General features: G+C 37.2%; 1 protein-coding gene across 6 annotated transcripts in view; it reads left to right on the top strand.

The window, feature by feature from the left end:
• DENND2B (DENN domain containing 2B) overlaps nt 1-18861 on the top strand; it is a 157016-nt gene that overhangs the window by 84818 nt on the left and 53337 nt on the right. For 3 of the 6 annotated variants that reach the window (XM_026706479.2, XM_026706478.2, XM_087921083.1), the window contains 2 exons: nt 6096-7316; nt 10744-10880. In XM_026706479.2, the coding sequence (XP_026562264.1) occupies nt 6096-7316; nt 10744-10880 (1358 nt within the window). The remainder of the gene's footprint in view (nt 1-6095; nt 7317-10743; nt 10881-18861) is intronic. The other 3 variants (XM_087921084.1, XM_087921085.1, XM_026706480.2) reach the window with 1 other exon arrangement.

Raw genomic sequence — 18861 nt, 5'->3', positions numbered from 1 at the left:
TCAAAGGTGCTTCTCAAAAGGCAACCGGACTTTCTTAGTTTTTTCCTTAGAAAATATTTTGCTTTTCATCCAAGAAGCTTCTTCAATTCAAATGGATAATCTTGGATGAGAAGTGAAACATTTTCAAAGGAAAAACCCACAAAAGTCCAGTTGCCTTTTGAAAAGCACCTTTGGGATTTTCATGAAAAGTGTGCCCATTTGTGGTTCACCAATACTTTTTTTGCATATGGCAGTGTTCATTATTGTACATCACATTTTGCTACACTCAGAAACAGCTTAAATATGTTGCTGGGAAAGGCAAGTAGTGTACCAAAACTAAAGAATTATTTGAAAACTCAGAAAACTGTAGTAGGATCATTTTGCATGGGAAATACAAACTTAATAGTGTAAGCTATAAAAATGTGTAGTTCCATAATCTGTTTTCTGATTGGTAGAATGTCAAATCTAATTCTTCCTCCAGTGTTTATGAAGGAAGCTCATACTAGCCAAAGGCCTGGAGAATGCAAGCATAGATTAATTGTTCTTGGGATTTGTCCTAGATTTATGTCAGTACACTGATGTTGGAATAAAGATTTATACCACTAAACATCTTTCTAAGTTTGGAGAAGAACTCAATCGATTTTGGTCCCAGTAAGCTACACAGAGGATTGGAGCCTGTGTCTTGATGAGATTAAGGCAAAGAACATATATGGCTTACTATAGTAGTATAAAATGTCTGAGGAGACTATATATACAAATAAAATTGGATTAGACAGCACCAAGATATTCTATTCTGAATGTATCACCATAACACCATATATACTGTATGTTTCATAATTGAATTGAATGGATACATTTTCAATAAACTTTTTCAACTCACACTAGTTATTATCTGCAGTGTTGTAAAGTAACTGAATATTATCCTCTATTCTTTATCCTTTCTTTTGCTTAGATAATTTCATGATCTCAGCCTTGCTAGTGTTGTGTCATAATTATCTCTAGCTTGTACTTTACACACTGACTGTCTTGGAAGAAAAGAGGAGGCACATAACTCAAGATAAAACCTGTTCAACTACTGCAGTAAGATGCCTCCCACTACAGTTCATAGTCACTTCCTCTCTAGAAACAAAAGCTGATCTATGAGGATAGTCTGGAAGTCTGGTCATGATTTACCCAGAGGGAAATATGAGAAAAGCAAGCAGATACAGGAAACAAGAATTGCATACTTTGTTATTTTACACAATTGTTTTCTATCATGACCTGGTTAACCTTGTTACTACGAAGGCACACCTTTCTTGGAGAAGAAACAGTTGTACCTTGGAGACAACTCTTTGGTTTGGTTTGGTTAGCATCTCCAATCAGAAAAACAAGGTCTTGGTTTTTTAATGTCTTCAATACACTCACAGAACACTGTATTTTTCCATTTTTTAAATGAAGGAAGCAGGTGGAAAATACTGTGTTTATTGAAAATTTGAGTCTTAATTGAATCCTTGAGGATTCTATAACTTCAGGGTTGATGGAGTTATTGTAAATTTGAATTTGACACACACCCGAGTTTACAATTGTCATCAAGAACAGAAGTCTCATGTTATAACAAACTGCCATAAGTGTTTGCATGTTATACAGATAGAGTGCTGTGATGACTGAATAGCAAGTTGAGTAGCGGTGGAAATTCTCTCTTCACTCATATTGCTTGCAAGGAAGGAATACATGAACTGCTCTTTTTTTGTCTTTTCACAGCTGGTTACCAGAATGGGATTCATCATTGCTGCTGTACATTCCTGACTTTTAATTACATTTGTAACTTTCACACATTCCTTACATCCTTCTCCTACTCCATCAGAATGTATCTGTACACATTTGAGTCCCACAGAGTTCTTCCCATTTTTAAAATAATCTAAATCTCTTTTCCAAGAGTTTTAATCATTGGGTTCTTGGTTTAGTTTATGTGAGTAGTTTATAAAAGAAATCTGACTTCCTCAAATTAACTGTTTGATTTTTTCCCCCCTCCTTCAGCAATCATGAGAAATGCATTAGGTAAGAACAGTAGCATTGATGCAGGAACGATCATTTCTTATCCCTAGAATTCAGAAGGTGGGAATGAAAGAGAACAGTCAGGGGTAATTATTAACTCAGGAATAAGCAGTATGGGGGGAAAAAAATCCTGAGGGTATGAAAAAGAGATAAATTGAATAAAGTACTCTTAGGGAAGCTGGAGTTTCCCACCCTCCTACAAACTAAAACAGGAATAAGTGAAGGAATAGTGTTTTATGGTAATCATTTGTCCTGTCTGGAGTTTCCCACCCTCCTACAAACTAAAACAGGAATAAGTGAAGGAATAGTGTTTTATGGTAATCATTTGTCCTGTCTGTTTTTTAAAATGGACACTGCAAATAAAATAAAATGCATTATCAGACTCAGAATTTTCCTTAACATAGATGTTCTGAAAGTATATTCAGGTAGTCCTCACTTAATGACAATTTGTCTAGTGTCTGTTTGAAATTACAAAGTGCTGGAAAAAGAAACTGATGACCAGTCCTTACGCTTGCAACCCCTGCAATGACATGATCGTGATTCAGACAGGTGACAACAGTTGCAGCATCCTGTGCTCATGTACTTGCTATTTGTGATCTTCCCAGCTGACTTCCAAGAAGCAAAGTCAGTAGGGAAGCTGGCAGGAAGCTGGAAATTAAGGTCACATTATGTCCCGCTTAATGTTAAGAACAGATCATGCCAAACCAATCTTATTTCATTCTTCAAGAAAGTAACTAAATTAGTAGACCAGCAAAATATTGTGGACATTATATATTTAGATTTCAGCAAGGCATTCAACAAAGTAGACCACAACCTACTTCTTAGTAAGCTAGAAAAAAATGGAATAGATAGCACCACCACTAGATGGACTCACAATTGGCTGACAAACCGTACTCAATGAGTAGTCCTTAATGGGTCTAAGTCTACATGGAGGGAAGTAAGCAGTGGGGTGCCACAAGGTTCCGTCTTAGGCCCAGTACTCTTCAATATTTTCATTAACGACTTAGATGAGGGAATAGAAGAGAAACTTACTAAATTTGCAGATGATACTAAGCTGGCAGGAATAGCTAACACCCAAGAAGATAGGCTTAAGATCCAGATGGATCTTGACAGACTTGAACACTGGGCCCTATCTAACAAAATGAAATTCAATGTAGAGAAAAGTAAAGTCCTACACTTAGGCAAGAAAAACCAAAAGTACACATACAGACTGGGTGAAACCAGACTCAATAGCAGTATCTGTAAGAGGGATCTTGGCGTCTTAGTGGAAAATCAGCTAAATATGAGCCAGCAGTATGCAGCGGCAGCCAAAAGAGCCAATACAATCCTAAATTACATTAACAGGGATACAATCAAGATCAAGTGAGGTACTAATACCACTCTATAAAGCCTTAGTAAGACCACACCTAGAGTACTGCATCCAGTTTTGTTCACCACATTATAAAAAAGATGTTGAGACTTTAGAAAAAATACAGAGAAGAACAACCAGGATGATTAGAGGACCGGAGGCTAAAACATACAATGAAAAGTTGCAGGAACTGGGCTTGGCTAGTCTAATAAAGAGAAGGGTAGACATGATAGCGGTCTTCCAATATTTGAGGGGCTGCCACAGGGAGGAAGGGGTCAAGCTATTTTCTGAAGCATCTGTAGGCCAGACAAGGAATAATGGATGGAAACTGAACAAGGAGAGATTTAACCTGGAAATAAGGAGAAACTTTCTGACAGTGAGAACCATCAACCAATGGAACAGCTTGCCCTCAGAAGTTGTGGGAGCACCATCACTGGAGACCTTCAAGAAGAGATTGGACTGCCATTTATCAGAAATGGTGTAGGGTGTCCTGCTTGGGCAGGGGGTTGGACTAGATGACCCAACTCTGATTATCTGATCTGATTATGACTGAAATTGAGATGTGCTGAAACTGCTGTCACTGAACAGGGGAGGTGTTTTGCTTAATGACTACTTGTTTAGCAACAGAATTGCTGATCCTAATTAGGATCACTAAGTGAGAACTACCTGTAGTAGCATGCTCACTTTATTTTCGCAATAATCCTGTAAGGTAAGTTTGGCTAAAAGTTGACAAGTAGTCCAAAATCTTCTACTGAGTTGAATGTGGACTTGGAGTCTGCATCCTCCTGCCTCAGTTCCATATTAGGATCACTAAATTGTAATTTTGTTTTAAAATGTGGCATGATTTTGGTTAATAATCTTTTACTTATATGATCTTCTTAATACAGAAGTGTCAAACGTACACGCTGCCTTAGCTTAATTGCAGATGCAAAGATTGCACCACATGACATGAGTTCTTGGTCCAGCTTCTGCAATGAAGCTGAGCGTGTCCCTTTTTCCCAGACAGCAGGCAGGCAGCCTTGCATAGGGACTGTACCTGTTCTGCTGCAGATCTCAAAGCCTCCAAAATATATTGAATTAATTCCTCTTTTCCCTTCAAAAAAAGACTGAATTTGCCAACTCTTTCCAAAAAAAGTTTAATTTCTTTCCTCTCTCCAAAAGAGTTTTAATTAGTATCTGTATAGTTTCAGGCTATACTGTACAAAGTCCATGATCATTGTCAACTTTATAGAAACTTCATTTTTTAAATTAATATTAAAGTTTAAATAATTTCTTCAATTGCTGCACTGTTGAATGGCTTCATTCATATAGCAATATGAGAGCAAAGGAAGTAGTAATTGATCCTGAAAAGGCACAAAATATTTGACTATAGAAGGAGAGATACTAACAAGTCCATCTATATGTAACATTCATTTTAGTTGTGGGTTACTGTAGTTTGAAAGTAAATTGAATGGTAGATGGTTCTGGGACATGTTATGTACAAATGACAACTATGAAGCTCCAATATACATGTTTGTGTATAAGGGAAAAAGAGAATTTTTAAGCCATAAATTCAAGTGTATGTGTATCTATATATAAACAACAAACAGTTTAGGAAGCTAAGATGTCGAGGAAAATTACAGTGATGAATTGAGTGATTTTTAACCTTTCTGTATTTTTCAAGTTGTTCCCTGCCTTAGGAGTAGATGAGCTATTTGGGAGGATGGATTTGGTGGGAAATAGTCTACAAGGAAACCCTCCCCCCTCTCTCTCCCTCCCTCCCTCCCTCCCTCTCTCTCATTACTTTTCTCATCACTGCAACCTTAGAAAGCAATGAAGCAGTCTCCCTGAGCTTTATCATATGTATTTGTTATAGTGTTGAAGAAACCTTTCTTAGATCTTAACAGGTAAATCATAATAGTTTTGTCTTTAACTTTTTAGACATAATAGCACCACACATTTAACAGCTCTTGGATAAAACAGAACATTGGAACCTGTTTCCAGTTTGTTTTTAGGCCTAACTTGCATTGAATTAACTTTAATTATGCTGAATGTTGATCTGGAAAACAGGAAAAGAGTCTGTGACCTATTGGACTTTCAGCTGTCACTAATACCCAGCACGTTATCCTTCCAAGCTACTTTAAGGGAGTGAGTCTCATTTCATAATGATTCAGAGCCCCAAATGATAGTTTCCAGAATGTGGTAGTGGAGCTTATTTATAATTTATTTACAATTTCAGGGAAGAAAGGATTGGGTTTTTTTATCATCATAATCATCCAGTCCAACTAGAGTTCTCATTTAAAGTTGAACATTTTTATTGAGTTACAAAATATTGTAAAATACAAAATTAAACAGAAAAGCAGTGGGGAGGAAAAGGGAGAGTCCTCATTGTAAGAAAACATATACTGTACCTAATAAAGAGCAGAAATGAAGACATAATAAGCAATCAAGTTTTAAATGTTCTTTGTGAACTAGTTTCCAGTGTTGGACAGAGAATGCTATAATTATAATTGTTAATCAACTTGATTATGGTTTTTTTTTAATTTTTAAACTTTAACTAATACTCTTTTTAAAAAAAATTAATCCCTACTTGATAAATTATTTATTAAAACTTTTTTATAAAATAGAAATCAGTTTTAGAAGGTTGGTAGAGCTTGTTCTTTTTTAAAAAAAAATCGTATTTATTTTATCTGTTTATTTGCTCATTTGTTTACATAGGTAGTTGGCTAAATGGTATGTGTCTTCTCACTTCCAGGTGTCAGTCAGTGTCTCCACCACCTCTTCTGTATCAACAAAGAAGCCTCAAAACACATCCACTCAGTGACAGTGAGGACTCCTGCTGTTCTGGCAATTTCACCAAAGTTTCCAATTCCAGAGTCTTCCTTAAAGATCAAGCTAAGTGGGGAATTGCCTTACGAAGCACCTCCACTTCCCCATCAGATACAGAAGCTCCACATCACCCACTCAAAGCCATCAGCATTGGATGCCTGGATAAAAGGCTCTCTGTCTTCCAGGGACATGAACAAAAGGAGGTATCCAATGAGGCTCAGGATGGCGAAGAAATAGGCAACCGGCAGCTTAGACGGAGCTCTCTCTCCTTGGGAACAGCAGCCAATCTACGTAACCTCTCTCTCAGCCGGGTCAGTGTCCATTCGCAGGCTCTTGATATCAGGCAGAAGATAACGGAATGGGAATGCCGCAAACAGCCTTCCCCCAGAATGAGTGTCTGCTTGGACAAGAGGGATGTTGGGGAGAGGTCAGGCAGTGAGAGCTGCCCTAGTATGTTGCCTTCTCCCTGCAGTGAGAAGGCTTTTGAATACAAAGGCTTCCAGAGGATGAGCAGAACATTTTCTGAATGTTCCTACCCAGAAACAGAAGAGGAGGAATTTCTAGACAGAGATTCCTGCCACCGCTTTGAAAAGCGACTGAGCCGGAATGAGTCCACCAATGCCTTTCTCAAGGGGGTTCCGAAAGAAAGCTCTGCTGTGCTAAACAGAATCCAGAAAATTGAACAGGCCTTAAAAGAACAACCTGGCCGGGGACTTCCTCAGTTGCCAAGTAGCTGCTACAATGTGGATAGAGGCAGAAAGAAGTCTTTAATTTTAGGGGTTTCAGAGAGCTTGACTGAGATTGCAAATGACAGCAAAGCAGGGAACATTACTTGTGGGAGTAATCTGGAGACACCCACAGAGACTGAAAAAATTAGTAAAATGCTGCATGGGCTAACTACCAAAGTTAGTTCATTTAGTTCTAAGCTGCTTCCAGAGAGCCTGGCAAACACAGCGGTAAATCCTGTGCCCAAGCCGAAACGCACCTTTGAGTATGAAGCTGACAAGAACCATACAAGTAAATCAAGCAACGGACTACCTCCTTCGCCAATGGCTGCTGTCCCTCCCCCTCTTCCATCAACGCCTGCTCCCCCCGCCACACGGAGACCGAAAAAAGAGTCACGCTTTCACAGAAAATCCCCAAATAGGTAAACATGGAAAGCTATTGTCCTATACCCTTAAATATTGGGGAGACATTTCTGCAGAGCAAGAAACCTTTCCTTCTTAAGGTAATGCTTTTCAGATGAGAGTGAAAGCAAGCAGAATTAGGCCACCACTTTCACGCTGTAGACTCTTTGGCCTGTTATGGCCTGTTAATTGAGTTTTGTCAAGTACAGTATGTTGGTCCAAATGATATTAGTGTCTGCTAGCTGCTGTAGTTGCTGGAGGGATTGACTTTTATTGCAGCAAATACAAACTGGAAAATTCTTAAATAAAGAACATCTATTTCTTATTATTTTTTTATAGCGACTGTGAACATGCTTTGTATAAATTGTCTTACTGCTCCTCCCTCTCAACTTCATATTTAACCCCTTGATTAATCCTGATCCTCATGAGTTTTCATGGCTTATTGGGATGCAGTGAAATTTTCCTATCCAAACTCTAGCTCTTGTACCTAGCACAAAGTCATTTGTTATCTAATTCAGAACCTTCAGTTGTGGATATATTTGCTTATTTTGCACAATTTATTATATTCATGTCCCGTCTTATCATTAAAAAACATTTTTCCTTATTTTCGGTTACACTCTGATGGGATTTCAGTGACGTAGAAAAATCTGAAATGGCCAAGATCGTACACTGAAATCCTAGTTCAGCCAGGCAATCTGTTCAAGATGGAGAAATTTACTGATGGAATCTGGTGGAAAACTTATCCATCAGTTTCTCCAAATGCAAGGCAAAACTTTTCTGCATAGTTTGTACAATTTCATTATATAGTTGCAAGCAGCATTTTAAGTACCAGTAAAGAAGAAAGTTTGTAGCTCAGTGTTGAAATGAGGGGTCCTTGGTGCTCTCTGAGCTTATTTGTTTTCTTGCAGACATTTCATTACCCTAACTAATTAACATCATCAGTGCTAGTGCATCATCGTCATCATTACCAGTGCTGATACCTAGTTAGGGTAATGAAACGCCTAAGCTCAGAGGGCATTTTAAGTGTCATCGTGATGATTCTTGGGGGATTGCAATTTGATTAATTTATAATATGACATACAAAAAACACAAAAGCAAATATTAGGTAAATTAGGAAAGGCAAAATGGAAGTGGATAGTGGATAGTGCGGGGAAGCAAAGGAAAAAGGAAAAAAAAGGCATTGACTTCTGACTCCTTTGGTGCAGTAAAATAAGGCATTAAGATCTACCCTCAACTTTTTACTTTTTCATAATAATAGAAACTAGCCATTTCTATAACAACAAATCTATCTAATTGGTAAAACCCAAAACCAAAGTTTCATTTTTTCCCACCTTAAGCACAAAATCCAGAAGTAGTTTCCAAGTAGAAATGCAAGTATTTGTATTTTTTTCTTTTACCCAAGCAGTCCATTTAGCCATCTCTGCTAACTCCATCAATTTTTGTAGCCATTCATCCATTGTGGGAATCGATGTGACTCATCATGATGATTCTTAATGAGAAGAGAATGTTTCTGCTTAGCTATGCTTGCTTGTCAGAGTATTGTACAGAGTACAGAATTTGTAATCAAAAAAATTATGACTGATTGACAGTTCCACGTATGTAAAGCTCCTCTATTTTTGCCAAGCCTTGCCCATATTATAGCTACTTGTCTTGTAATGCTTTTTTTAAAAAAAGTATATTGATTTTTTTGGGGGGAATGGCTAAAACCGCTAGATTAAATTTCCTCGTGTGATTTAGTCCCAGTTAATTTCTAGGTTCCTGACCTGAACCTCTTTTTTAAGTGAAGAAAAACTTCATATAAAGATGCATGTTATATTTTAAATTTAATGGGCACAGGCATTATCAGAAGTGTTCTTGTGTGTGTAACGAGAAGAGTAAGAATCTCATTGGGAAATGGAATCTCCTGTGCAGTTCTTGGGAAACAAGCTGTTGAGTTTCAGTTGTATTTGGATGTGTACATACAGTTCTTGTAAATAATTTTAAAGTTGGTCAGTAGCAAAGCCAATATTCAGTACTCTTAATAAACCAAACTGGATGTTCTTGGGTACTGTCTTGTTTTTATTAAAATGGGTACTGTCAGAACAACTTGACCAGATAAAATGGTGGGAGGAGATGCTTAAAAGGAACGATCTGGCCACCTGTTTTGGGGATTATTTCTCATCATGACAAAAAATAAGCAAAAATAATGTTTGCTTTTCAAGCAGGGAGATAAGTTATGAGTAGCTTGTGTGCTGTGCTGTATGTAGAAGACTATGTATTTTTGAATACTAGATTTAATCACCATAAGAGCAATCTTGATATTTACATTTTATTTTATTTTGGAAGTTAATAGTTTGTTATGGAATATAAGACACAAATGTTTTGGAAACTCTTGACTAAAGCAGTGATGGTATCTGAGAACAATTATTTGTTGCATCTTCCTTTATAATATAAGTACAACACCATTAGGCTAGGATCAGAATGAACAGAGAGTTTCTTTTAGCCTTGAATGCCATGGGTATATTTAGATGGCTGAGGCCTTGGCCAGATAATATTGTAAGAAACAAGAGTGTATGTGTACTGGAAAGATTCCCCTGCCAGCTGCGATATAAGCTGTGGTGGCACAGTGGTTGGAATCTAGTATTGTAGATTAATTCTGCTGACTGCCAGGGGTTCAGTCCCTACTGGCTCAAGGTTGCCTCAGCCTTCCATCCTTCTGAGGTGGGTAAAATGAAGACCCAGATTGTTAAGGGCAATATGCTGACTCTGTAAAACCACTTAAAGAGGGCTCTAAAGCACTGTGAAGAGGTATATAAGTCGAAGTGGAATGTCTATTCAAATCACAGCCATTGGATGCAAAGTATATGAACAAGTTCTCCTCTCTTGGCTGGCCCATTCATTTTTCTTTTTTTAAATTGAGTTTCAGAAATACAGTGACTCTGAGAGTGGCTCCTCAATCCCTATGTCAGAGTATCCACAGCATATTAGTAGCATTAATTGGCTCACAGAAAAGTAAGTTACCTATAAAGATATGCACCAGCCCAAATGTACTGCTCTACCAGAGAAAGGCAAAACAGTCTTGTCTTTTTCTGCTGTTCTCCAAGCATGCAGTAAATTCAAGTAATTAGTTGTTTTACCTGTCACAATGATTTTGAAAAAATACTCATATCCATCAACTTATGATCTAATATAAATTCTGTAAAATTACAGCGGCACATAGAAAAAAAATCTGATAAATCAGCATTGGCCTAAAGTCATATTGTGGTCGTGGGGAAGCCCCCAGTAAAGAAATATTTCTTATTTAACTAGTTTAAAGTGATGTTATAGCAAAACAAGTGCAACAAAATATACGAAGAATAGTTTGGATCTTGTTCAATATGACTTTTCTTTTAATAACTTCCTTTTTAAAAAAAAAAAGTTTTAGCACTCACAATCACAAATGATTGTATTATCTTTTGTCCCCTATAGAAAATCCTTTGAATTTGAAGATGCTTCAAGCCTCCAGTCATTGTATCCTCCCTCCCCAAGTGAGAATGGTACTGACAGTCAGCACAAGTTTGGATCTAAGAGCACTTTAGAAGAGAATGCCTATGAAGACATCGTAGGTAAGGACATCTTACAATGTCTAATATAGCTGCTTGATATAGAGAGGTAGTGACATAGCAACTTGGGGGAACTTTTCTTTTATTGTATTCAGGTGTTTAGTGAATGTGGAATGGTTAAATACATATACCTTATTTGCAGTCTTGTTCATTACAATGAACAAATCCACTATTCTTCCCCACCTTGATATGCTAAACAAGATTCTGTGACTCAGCATTTGTACAAAAGTGTATTACTTGTGATGATCTTTTGCATACTTTTTTTCTTCCTCATGTTTTCCTGCAAGTATAGGGTTAGTTAGAAGTCTGAGTCAACCTGGACCTCTGTTAGGATCAAACTCCAAGTTGTGGGCAGAGTTTGCCTGCAATCCTGCCTTTTAACTGCTGTGCCACCAGGTGAAAGAACCAGAGTACAGATATTCCTCCACTTAACACCCCGAGTGGATCTGGAATCTCAGTTGTTCAGCATAGCAGTCGTTAATTAAGTGAGAGTCCAAATGATTACTTCACTCAATGACTGCAATCCCAGCATTCCTAGTTGCAGTTGTTAAGTGATTGCATGAGTTAAGTGGAGTGCGAGAAAAAGGATCTGAACTGCCATGGTGTGGTGGTGGGGGGAGAGCCCAGGCTTCCCACTATACCCAGGAAGCCTGAGCCCTCTACCCACCCTGTTAAGGAGAATGAACATGAGTGCCAGGCTCATAATGATGGCACCCACTAGCTTTTCCCCTCTGGAGGGGGAAATGCTAGTGAATAACATTGTTCTGAGTTTTCCAAAACAATGGCGTTTGCTAGTGTTTTTCCAGATTTGAGGTCCATTCCTCCAGCAGAAGAATATCCTTCCTTTGCGTGGAGGGGAGGGGGAATTCCCTCAAGTACACTGGAGAAATGAACCTCAAAGCCAACCTCTCTTCTCCTTGCAACCTTTCCTGCTGGCTTCCCCATTGACTTTCTAGGGAAGCAGACAGAGAAGATGGCAAATGGCAATCACATATTCACAGGACACTTGGCAGCCTGTTGTAAATGTGAACGGGTTGCCAAGCACCCAAAATGCGGTAATGTAAAAGTGTGTGTGTGAGTGAGATGCTTTAGGATAGCTGAAAGTGGTTTATGGCCTGTAAAGCACCTGTAACAAGGTTGTCATGATTGCAAACAGTTGTTGAATGACTGGTTGTAAGTCAAGGATTACCTATATATAAGAGCCATGTGGTGTAGTGGTTAAACTGTAGTACAGCAGGCTACTTCTGCTGACTGCTGGCAGCCTGCAGTTTGGCCATTCAAATCTCACCAGGCTCAAGGTTGACTCAGACTTCCATCCTTCTGCGGTCCATAAAATGAGGAGCCAGATTGTTGGGGGCAATATGCTGACTTTGTAAACTGCTTAGAGAGGGCTGTAAAAGTACTGTAAAGTGTAGATAAGCCTAAGTGCTCTTGCTATATTATTATTATCCCTTCCCTGCCGATATTAAGAAAAATTGGTGGCTCTTTTAAATCCTGGGAGTAAAAGAAATGTGTAATCCCTGAATTTACGGGATCAGATTATTCATGAGCATATGCATAATTACTGAGCATATTTTGATTTAATATAGGGAGAAAAGGGAGCATTTTCTTCATTTTTAATTCTAATTATTGGTTAGGTCTCATTGAATTCGATCGGATTTCCTATATTTTGTAGAAAAAGACCTTCCAAACATACCTCTCCACAGAGGGATTTTCACTGCCTCCCCTTCTTTCACTTCCCTCAGACTCTTGATCATGATTATTTTTTTCCTCCATTGTCAGATCATGTTACATGATGTAAACTTCTGTTTGCTAATCATTGTCTCAAGGGAGCTTACAGTCTTTATTTTCTTACTGAACTGATTGAATGGTTCTTCTTATTCTGTAATCTTAGTCATTGTCTGTAACTCCATTAATGAAGATCTTTCTTTTCCACGGGATCCAGTTTTCTTACTACTGGGAGAAGCACTGCTTTAATAGTTTCTGTTTGATTTTCTGCCCCTCTCCCTTGTCTGAAGCTTCTCATTTGGCATTTCTCTTTCCATATATGGCTCTATTCTTTGATACAGCACAAACAAAACTTTGCTAGCATGAAGAATAAGAGCAACACTTCAGATACTTTTCTTCTTTCTATACAGTGGTATATACAGTGATCTTTTCTGCTCACTAGACCACAATATCTTGTTTCTGGATGCTATAAAGCAATCTTGAAGTTCATTGATAGCTCTTGATCAAAATAAATTCAGATTCATAAAAAAAAAATGAATACACACACACAGATTTTTAAAATGCTAGCACTAATAACACACAGTTTAATTCATTTCTGTAATTAAACACATTTTGACTTCCTATAAATTTATGTATTACAATTAACATAATGATTTCAGAATGTCTCTACCAGGTAATACTAAGGAAGTAATTTAGAGTGTGTACACGAATGTGCTTGAGTCTTATTGCAGGAGATTTGCATCAAGACAGGAACTCATAATGATGACCTCATCATTAGTTCTGTGTGTGAAAGTCAAACTGAAGCCAACATTTTCACCCAGCATAAAAAATACATTTTGTTGCCTATGAGACTGTTGGCATTCTGTTAAAATGATTACTATGTGGTAACTAAATATTTAACGATAAAAATAGATGAATTACGAGTTGTTTTCTCTTCATATTAAGACCCTTCCGGTCTACAGTAGTTATATCATATTTGAAAGGATATGATTTAAATGATTTAAATTTCTTCTTCTTTAGAGAAGAACTTCTATTAATATTAGGTCTATAAAAGAATCCCCAATTACTTTCTGTTGGTATAACACCTTTGAAACCATTCCTGTGTATATATTAAATTCTACATCCTTCTCCTTCATTTTTCTTTAGGGAAGTTTTATTATCACAATATGCTTTGGCAACTACAGTTGTTATCATGCCCACCCTTTTGACTCATTTTCAAAGATTAATACCAAATCATGAAAATATTTCTCCTTTGATATATTCTGTGCTATTTTATTGAGTTGTATGTTAATAATTAGTTTAATAATAGTATCTTAGTGGATCAGAGCACTCTATTCTTTGAATTTCCTCTCTGTGGTAATCCATAAAGTCATTTAAAGCAATCTATATTAGTTTTATTCAGGAGCAATCTCCACCAAAGTGATTTTTTTCAGGTTATCATATATAAAACAGCAGTGATGACTATAATAGACTTTATAATCAAGCTTATTATAATGGTAAAAAAACTGAAATAGAAAAAATGTTTAAGAGGGGCAAAGCAATTCTAATATTTTAAAAACACAAAGTAATGGCATTTCATCTGACAGAAAGCAAAACTTTCTGAAATAAAAGTTGCTCTGCCTGGTTCTGAAAGATGAATAAAGTTCTTAGTATTAGCTTTATGATAAAAACATATTTCATCTGGAGCTAAGAACATTCAAAATACCAAAATTTCAAAGAAACAGACTTGGACACACAATGGGCATTCTTGGCATTATCCAGCTTTCCCATAATCTACAAAAAGAGAAATTAATTGAAATTGAAAGGAAAATGGGAAAAGAGCCAATTAAACAGTGTTGCCAGTGGGAAATTCATATTCCAGATAGTGCTGAAGATAGTTTTACTGTAAAATCTATGCAAAAATCCCCACTAGTAACTGTAATTTTATTCATTTTTTGTTAGATTTTTATAATCCTGCTTTATTTATTCTGATCTGAATTATTTTATAAATAAGTCAAGGTGGTGAATGTACATAAGTACTCCTTCCTCCTCACAACAACAACAACCCTGTGAGATGGGTTAGGTTGAGACAAGGTGACTGGCTCAAGGTCCCCCAGCCAGTTCTCATGCCTAAGGCAGGACTAGAACGTGGAATCTTCTGGTTTCTAGGCCGTGACCTTAGCCACTATAACAAACTGGCTTTTATTTGGGTTATTTTGTCCATTTTTGCTTCTGGACTTTGTTCAGTTTTAGAGACAGACTTGGCATCATTTAACCTTTCCTACATTTTTTGGTTTTTATTTGCTCCCATTCTATCTATCTATCTATCAGAAACCATCGTAATTACTGAAACTGAGTCTAGAGTTAAATTAAAAATGATTTTAGGCGTATAATATTCATTATTTTTGGAGATATTCCATAAACTCCAAATTTCTCTCAGGAATTTGGAAAATTCTTATTGTTAAACTGATGACTGAAAGCAAATCTGGAACAAAAAATATGTCTTCTGCATGTCTATGTATGTGATTATATTTTGCTGAGAGCTCTATCTGAACTTTGCAGATTCTTAGTAGAAACTAATACAGTGTTTGCTTTTCTCATTCATATGTAAACTAAATATGGTAACTGAGAATTATGGTCACTGAGAATTGAAACTTTCTGAGGACTTAATTAATTATTTGAAGCAAACATGATTATGTTGGTTGATAAGAAAGTAAACCAGTAATCTATAGCTCTTTAATGCTAGCCAAAATATCAGAAGAGACCTGGCGAGATTTCTATCTCCTTCTCCCTTCTTTTAAATATAACAATTGGATTTGCTTACTTCAAGATTCTAAGTTGCCAAATATCAAGATAATTATATGTTGAGTGTTATAGAAATATCCCAATAAATTGATTTTTTATTAACAAAAATGCTTTGTTAACTTTTTACTATGTAAGACTTGTGAAGAACTTAAAAACTTGCATGCTCTTTTATGACATACTAGCAGTCATGATACTGGTAAGTTGTGACTTTGGATTGTTATTAGTGGCCTTATAATGCTATTTTTCAGTGTAAAAGAGTCTCATTGCATTTTAAATAGATCACTAGAGATGTGCTATGTTCCTTCCTGCTTCAAACACTCTACTATCATCCCAGTGCCAAAGAAGCCCTCCATCAAGGAACTGAATGACTATAGATCAGTTGCTCTAACATCTGTAGTTATGAAAATCTTTGAAAGGCTTGTGCTGTCCCACTTGAAAACCATCATGGATCTGTCGTTAGATCCCATGCAGTTTGCATACCAAGCAAATAGATTGACAGATGACGCTGTTAATATGGCTCTGCATTACATCCTACAACACCTTGAATCTCCAAATACCTACGCAAGGGTCCTCTTTGTAGGCTTTAGTTCAGCATTCAATACCATCATTCCAGACACTCTTCTAAGTGAATTAAACCAACTAGCGGTACCTGAACACACTTGTAAGTGGATCATAAGCTTCCTAACAGATAGGAAGCAGCAGGTGAAGCGAGGCAGAATCACATCTGATACCTGTACAATTAGCACAGGGCCCCCACAAGGCTGTTTGCTTTCTCCACTTCTCTTCTCCCTATATACCAATGATTGCATCTCAAATGATCCATCTGTTAAAATACTGAAGTTTGCTGATGACACAACAGTGATTTGTCTCATTCGAGACAACAATGAATCCACATACAGACAGGAGGTTGTACAACTTGCTTCGTGGTGTAACTGGAACAATCTGGAACTGAGCACACTCAAAACCGTAGAAATGGTGGTAGACTTTAAAAGAAACCCTCCCATACTACCACCTCTTACAATGCGAGACAACACAGTATCAGCAGTAGAGACCTTCAAATTTCTAGGTTACTATATCACATAACCTAAAATGGACACCTAACATCAAAAATGTCATCAAAAAAGCACAACAAAGAATGTTCTTTCTGCGCCAACTCAGAAAGCTCAAACTGCCCAAGGAGCTGCTGATCCAATTCTATGGAGGAATTATTGAGTCTATCATCTGACCTCTATAACTGTCTGGTTTGGTTCTGCAACCCAACAGGACAGACACAGACTTCAGAGGATAATTAGGACTGCAGAAAAAACAATTACTACCAAGCTGCCTTCAATCAAGGACCTGTATACTGCACAAGTCAAAAAGAGGGCTGTGAAAATATTTACAGACCCCTCACATCCTAGACATAAACTGTTTCCCTCAAAACGACGCTATAGAGCATTGCACACCAGAACTATTAGACACAAGGACAGTTTTTCCCCGAAAGCCATCACTCTGCTAAACAAATAATTCCCTCAACACTGTATAACTATTTACAAAGTCTGCACTACTATTACTGTTAATCTTCTCATCACTCCTTATCATCCATCCCCTCCCACTTGTGACTGTATGACTGTAACTTTGTTGCTTTTATCCTTACAATTTATATTGACTGTTTCTTACTATGATTTTATTGCTTATTGTACCCTATGACTATCATTAAGTATTGTACCTGATGATTCTTGACTCTTGACCAATGTATCTTTTCTTTTATGTATACTGAAAGCATTTGCACCAAGACAAATTCCTTGTGTGTCCAACCACACTTGGCCAATAAAGAATTCTATTCTATTCTATTCTATTCTATTCCATTCCATTCCATTCCATTCCATTCTGTTCTGTTCTGTTCTAAAGAGCAATAGAAATATGACAGGCAAACATAGTTTGGTGCATTGGTTAAGGCATCAGGCTTAGAAATTGGGGGACTCTGAGTTCTAGTCCCTCCTTAGGTATGATTCCAGCTGGGTGATCTTGGGCCAATTCGTATCTTTCAGCCCTAGGAAGGAATGGCAAACCACTTTTAAAACATTGCCAAGAAAAAAGTCTGTAGAGATTCTCAGTCATCAAGTTTTGGTTGTCCCAGAGGTGCTTTTTTCAGGAGGCAACTGGACTTTCTTGTTTTTTCTTTGAAGATATTTTGCTCCAAGAAGCTTCTTCAGGATCCTCTGACAGGATACTTCTATTCCCCACTATCCTGTCAGAGCTGAAGAAGCTTCTTGGATGAGAAGCAAAACACCTTCAAAGAAAAAGCAAGTAAGTCCAGTTTCCTCCTGAAAAAGCACCTTTGGGATTGCTAAGAAAACTACAGGGATTGGCCCAGGAATTGTCACTAGTCAAAACTGACTCAGAGGCATCTCCTACTTACCCCCCTGTATTTATACAACATGAGACATGGCATAAAAGGAAGCATGAAATTACTGTAATTTTGATTAGATTTTGATGATCTTATCATGAACAGCTGGAATGTAAATAGTTCAAAAATGAACCATCATAGGTACCAGTTAAATTTAAGATGGGCTGAAGAGTGGAGTCAAGGTTAATATGGTGAGCTTTGCACTCTAGTTTTTTTCTTTAGCTCACAAGTTCTTATTGGCATTTACTATAGGATTCATGTAATACTGTTTTAAAGTATCTACACATTGTTTGAAGAACTAACACATTTTGCCAAGTGCTTGTTTTCTGTGAATCACCATGTATTTAAGAACTGCTGACTGAGATCCAGCTGGAGGAGAGTTGGGGCTGGCAAAGTTTGGAAGTTAGAACAGCTGTAGAGGTTCTGTACAGTAAGTCTGGAGATGCACTGCTTAAGAGAGGCTTACAGTTGTCTGTTCCACTAAAAAAACCATGTACCTACATCAAATGATCACATATGACATTATGACGATAAGCATTGAAAGGGTGTGAAAACAGGGAGGATTTACAATAATTCATCTTGCTTTGTCCATTTATCTCTTCAGTTACATTCGCCTCAACTTTTACATGGTCAGAGACAGGCTGTTGTGGCAGAATTGTGGTACATAAAGGGGTTTAGTATTATTTATTTGTTTATTTAAATATATATTTATATGGCCACCCATTTCATGAGTAGATCACACGTACAACTTAGCACTTCCACAGTATATACCAAGCTTGGTTAATATTAGCTGTTGATTTAATTAATTGTTGGCTTAGCACATTGTGAAAACCTTGCCTATTTTATTGGTTTATGATTCAGGGTATTTTCTGAGTGCATAAAATGGGTAAATTCATAACTAGATTAAGCACGTTGCCTGAATGCAACCATTCTGCCCATTGGAAACTCTTAATTCCTAATAGAGTCATTTATCTCTAGTCAACCACCTAACAACAGGGGAGGAGGGATGTTTAATGTATACCATAGTTTCATTATAAATGTAAAGGCTTCCCCTATCTAATCATGTACAACTCTAGGGGATAA

The sequence above is a fragment of the Pseudonaja textilis genome, chromosome 1 (assembly GCF_049901715.1).
Source record: "Pseudonaja textilis isolate UNSWEBS1 chromosome 1, rPseTex1.2, whole genome shotgun sequence".
NCBI lineage: Eukaryota > Metazoa > Chordata > Lepidosauria > Squamata > Elapidae > Pseudonaja > Pseudonaja textilis.
Note: the sequence above shows the minus strand (reverse complement) of the source record. Positions and strands in the feature narration are given on the sequence as shown.